Here is a 1,074-nt window from a genome sequence, read left to right as displayed (position 1 = left end):
AACGCAGTAGTGAACATTTTCTCTTGTGTTTCGCCCAGTTGCAAAAATTCCTAATGTGAATATTTATAATATGGGTTCTCATACTTTAATATATCTAGCTTTTGAGGTGTGATTCTTCTACGATTACTAACACTCTGATTAGTGATGAAAGGAGATCACCACTTCACGTCGATCCTCTTTCGTCCTAATTTATTTGGTATTTTTTGTTCCATATTTATATATACTTTCTATAATCGCGGTGTGATGTCCAGATCAGCACCATAGTGTTTTTATTTTTCGTCTCCACAGTAGTTTGAATAAGAGACTTTAGATTCTCAACAAACTTCATTGATTACTAGAAAATCTCAATGGGTTAGTCAATGCATATTAATAACTCGTGTATTCAATTCCTTTTACTCATCCATTAAAAAAATAAAATAATTATTAATATAATTATTCTACCTTATTATTAATATAATTATTCTACCTTATTATCTCTATTAATTGATGTTTAGAGTAATATTTTTTGAGAATGATCCGGAATATAAGCAATTAGTTTTAAGGATGAAATAAGTAAAATTCTTTTATCTTTTCTTGACTTGTCAAGAGTGATAATTAAAAATAAAAGTTTATTTAAGTAAATATTGACAAAATAAAGGCAAACAGAGGAAGTATTAAACAAATTGTAACATGGATTTTTTATTCATGGTTAATATAGCATGTATATTTTCATGTTATTACTAATTAATTGTTGATATGAATACATGCAGGGCATTTCTTGGGAGTGTGAGCAACCACTGCGCGCAGAATGTGAGGTGTCCAGTTCTAATAGTGAAAAAGCCAAAAAACTAATGGCGGCAGCAGCAGCAAATAAACTTGTACGTTTATGGAATTTGTTTGTGTAATGTAAATAGGTAGCAGCAGGGAGGGTTCTGTGATTTTGTTACTTTTCCTCCTTTCTTCATTTAGGACTATGTATTTTTGAATTGAACTGGTTGAATAATTTGTATGATTGCTTTCCAAAGTTTTTTTGCCTTTATTAGAGCAACCTTGCAAATTAAATGATTGGCCAAACCATCGATAGGATTTAGGCCC

General features: G+C 30.5%; 1 protein-coding gene across 1 annotated transcript; it reads left to right on the top strand.

Moving 5' to 3' along the window:
* Window positions 1-747: 747 nt before the first annotated feature.
* On the top strand, window positions 748-1,003 carry LOC124892801 (universal stress protein A-like protein; the record flags this gene model as incomplete). Its single annotated transcript, XM_047404004.1, is given in 1 exon segment — window positions 748-1,003. A coding segment is annotated over 1 exon segment (84 nt), but the record flags the coding sequence as incomplete, so codon positions are not given.
* Between the last annotated feature and the right edge of the window lie 71 nt (window positions 1,004-1,074).

The sequence above is a fragment of the Capsicum annuum genome, unplaced genomic scaffold, assembly GCF_002878395.1.
Source record: "Capsicum annuum cultivar UCD-10X-F1 unplaced genomic scaffold, UCD10Xv1.1 ctg50771, whole genome shotgun sequence".
Lineage (NCBI taxonomy): Eukaryota > Viridiplantae > Streptophyta > Magnoliopsida > Solanales > Solanaceae > Capsicum > Capsicum annuum.
Note: the sequence above shows the minus strand (reverse complement) of the source record. Positions and strands in the feature narration are given on the sequence as shown.